The sequence below is a fragment of the Triticum dicoccoides genome, chromosome 3A (assembly GCF_002162155.2).
Source record: "Triticum dicoccoides isolate Atlit2015 ecotype Zavitan chromosome 3A, WEW_v2.0, whole genome shotgun sequence".
In the NCBI taxonomy this organism is placed as follows: Eukaryota; Viridiplantae; Streptophyta; class Magnoliopsida; order Poales; family Poaceae; genus Triticum; species Triticum dicoccoides.
The window spans coordinates 639,682,342-639,685,295 of NC_041384.1; the positions used below are offsets into that span (position 1 = coordinate 639,682,342).

Genomic DNA, 2,954 nt, shown 5'->3' on the forward strand with positions numbered 1-2,954 from the left:
GGGGGAGAGAAAGAGAGAGAGTATTGTGTGGACCGTGGGTATCAGACGTCTATGTGGCGACTGTGCGGATGACCGCGAACCTCCTATCTTTGCATCCGGTTTGTGGGAATTCGGACGTGCGGGCCAGCCCGTGGACGTAGGATGCACGACATTGAATGGCACAAAGTGCCCGAACCCACTGTCCGGACGTTTACGGGTGGTTTGATGCACAACATTGGAGATGCCCTAACATTAGCATGTTTGGATGCCATCAACAATTTAAGATTTGTCCAATATTGGTGGGTATTCTGGTGATATGACATAGTACCATGTATCCTACTATATCAAGGTTCAAAGTTTGTTAATAATGTATTATCGGCAACGGAACAGCAATCAACATTCAACAACAAAAACTGCAGGCTCTATACAGTATTTTTTTTTCTAATATAAAAGCGATCTATTTGCCCTTTTGCAATGTCCTTAACTTTGAGAAAAAGCAGGCCCTGTTAGCTCCAGCTTTGGAAACTTCAGTGTAAATAATTCCCTTTGTTAGTATCAAAATCTACATACCAAGCCACCAAGAAAAATATACTCCAACACAAATATACAAAAATGGGACTAATTAAATATTTCTTTGGAGTAGTATACTAATGGTATTAGCTGTGTATTACAGTTTGCAGTATATAGCTTTCATTTTCTATAAGCAAAAATGGGGCAAGGAGTATCCCCTAGTCCAAAATGAAGTTGTGGTAATTACCTAATTAAATACTAGTTGTGATGGATTTAATGCATGGAGAAGGAGTTCTGAAGGGCACAGTATTGAGGTGCAGATTGGGTGGACACCAACATGGATAGGTTTGTAGCTAGCAGAGGGAAACTGCCACTGCGTCGAAATCCATAGAGAAGAGAGAGGGAAGGGGAGTGGGAACACCAGATCCTACCTTGATTCTGAGCCTGAGGGGGGAAGGACTAGGAGGCAAGATGCCCACCATTGGCTTGCCGCTGGCGAGCCACTGCTGAATCCTGAGAGGGGGACGAGGAGGCAGGGAGCACGTCAGCCAGTTACTCCTGAAGCCTGAGATGAGAGTAGGTGAGGAGCCCACCACCGGGCTTGCCGTACGCTAGCTGCTGGAGCCTCCGATGGGAGGATGCAGATCTGGACCACGGCCATGGTGGGCAAGGGAGAGGGAGATCGGCGAGAACTGAGAGGGGTTTGGATGTGAAGGACAAGGAAAGAAGAGTAACTAGGAGGAGGATCCTTTTAGGACAGTACGCGCGGTGGCAGAGGGTTTCCATCAAATTAATGACAATACCTAATCTATTGCACTGGTCTAACTCGCGTTCTTATTTTTACGCAGGCGATCTGTCTTGTGAATGCTACGTGTGGAGGGATACTATTTCTTGCATTGACTGTCCCTGCACTTTTTTAAGGGACTGCTGAAGGGGTTGCTTAAGGTGGAGGAATGGTGTGAGGCATGCGCCGCAAGCTGCGGTGGCTTCTTTCGCTTCATGGGCTTCATTTTCAGCTACATTTTCAGCCTTCACGAGGACTGAACTGGGTTCGGGGAGAACTGCTTTGCCGACGAAAACTGATACATTTGTCCACTGAAACGAAGTTGTGTAACGATATGGCCACCTGAACGATCAGGATATGTCGCCGGTGTGCCTTGTTTGCAATTTGTCCCGAAATTTTGTAATGATATGGGCCACCTGACGATCAGGATATGTCGCGCTGTGTGCACTGTTTGCAGTTTTATTCGTACCCATTAGGCTTTATTTCTCACTTTGTAGGAGACAAGTTCATAGCGCAATGGTAGAACCATATATGGGTCATCCGGTTCGATGTTATATGCTGCAATTTGCTTATATCTCTGCCAAAAAGTTATGTGTTTGGGGTGCATTCTTTCTATAATTACGCCCGGATTTGGCTTGTTTTGTTTTTCTCTCCTGTTGCCAGGTTGTTTGTTCGCATGGTCTGATGGTTGCTGCATTTTCAATGCAGCTGTGCCTTTCACTCTTGTATCTGAATTTGTTTTTTCAGACTTTGCCCTGTCTTGAAATGCATGAGATAGAAAGTGATATACTTCCTCCGTCCAATAATATAATAGTGTTTTTTATACTACACTAGTGTCAAAAACGTTCTTATATTATGGGACAGAGTGAGTACCTTTCTATTAAAAAAAGATAAAGTGCGTATTTTATTAATTCATCGTGAACCCCTCATATGTCAGTTTTGGATGGAAACTATTAAAGCTGGCGTGACAAATGGTTGTGGAGGTAGGTAAGTAACAGGGCCTATCTCCATTTGTGCCTCATCGTTGCAGCATGGGTAAATGGAGACTGCTTTTAGCTGCGTCCACGGGGAAGACCCCTTAATTATCATTCAATAACCAAAGTGGGATAAATAGTAGTGGTGTATGTGATAGGAGCTGCCGTGTGTATGCGTGTATCTGTACTTGGCTTCGCTACAAATAGAAACATATAAAGTGGTTTAGGAATCCGACGCATCATGCTTAGGCATCGGTTGTGTAGACACATACTAGTGGGGAATCCAGACTCCTGGGAACGCTTTAATCCTATCGATTTCAAGAACCGTCATGGACTTTGTGCATTACTTTACTTTATTTTTGCAAGTTTGTTTCACTGTTTGCTACAATTACCCAATACCTTTATCTCGCACCAACTTGCTTTGGATCGCATTTAACTTTCAGGCATTGTTATCTAAATCCTTTAAGAGACAAAGACCGATTCCCGTGCTTCCTATGTGATCGATACTCTTACTTCCAAAAAGTTACAACTAATCCTTGTGCACTTGCAGGCCATCAACGAGTCGTCACTGCCTCATCATGACCACGATCTGCCATTGATGGTGTCCCAGCTAGGGGGGTTCTCATCACGTCGACTCCCAACCCAGGCCGGGCTGTGGACCCCTTGTTGGTTTCGACCTAGGCCACATTGGGCGGCCAAGGGAATAT

General features: G+C 44.8%; 1 protein-coding gene across 1 annotated transcript in view; it reads left to right on the forward strand.

Moving 5' to 3' along the window:
• The window catches only part of LOC119272433, a 5,806-nt gene extending 4,069 nt beyond the window's left edge, over positions 1–1,737 (forward strand). The window contains exon 6 of the mRNA XM_037553923.1: positions 1,338–1,737. Coding sequence (XP_037409820.1) covers positions 1,338–1,409 — 72 coding nt within the window. The 3' untranslated portion in view covers positions 1,410–1,737. The remainder of the gene's footprint in view (positions 1–1,337) is intronic.
• The last annotated feature ends 1,217 nt before the right edge of the window (positions 1,738–2,954 follow it).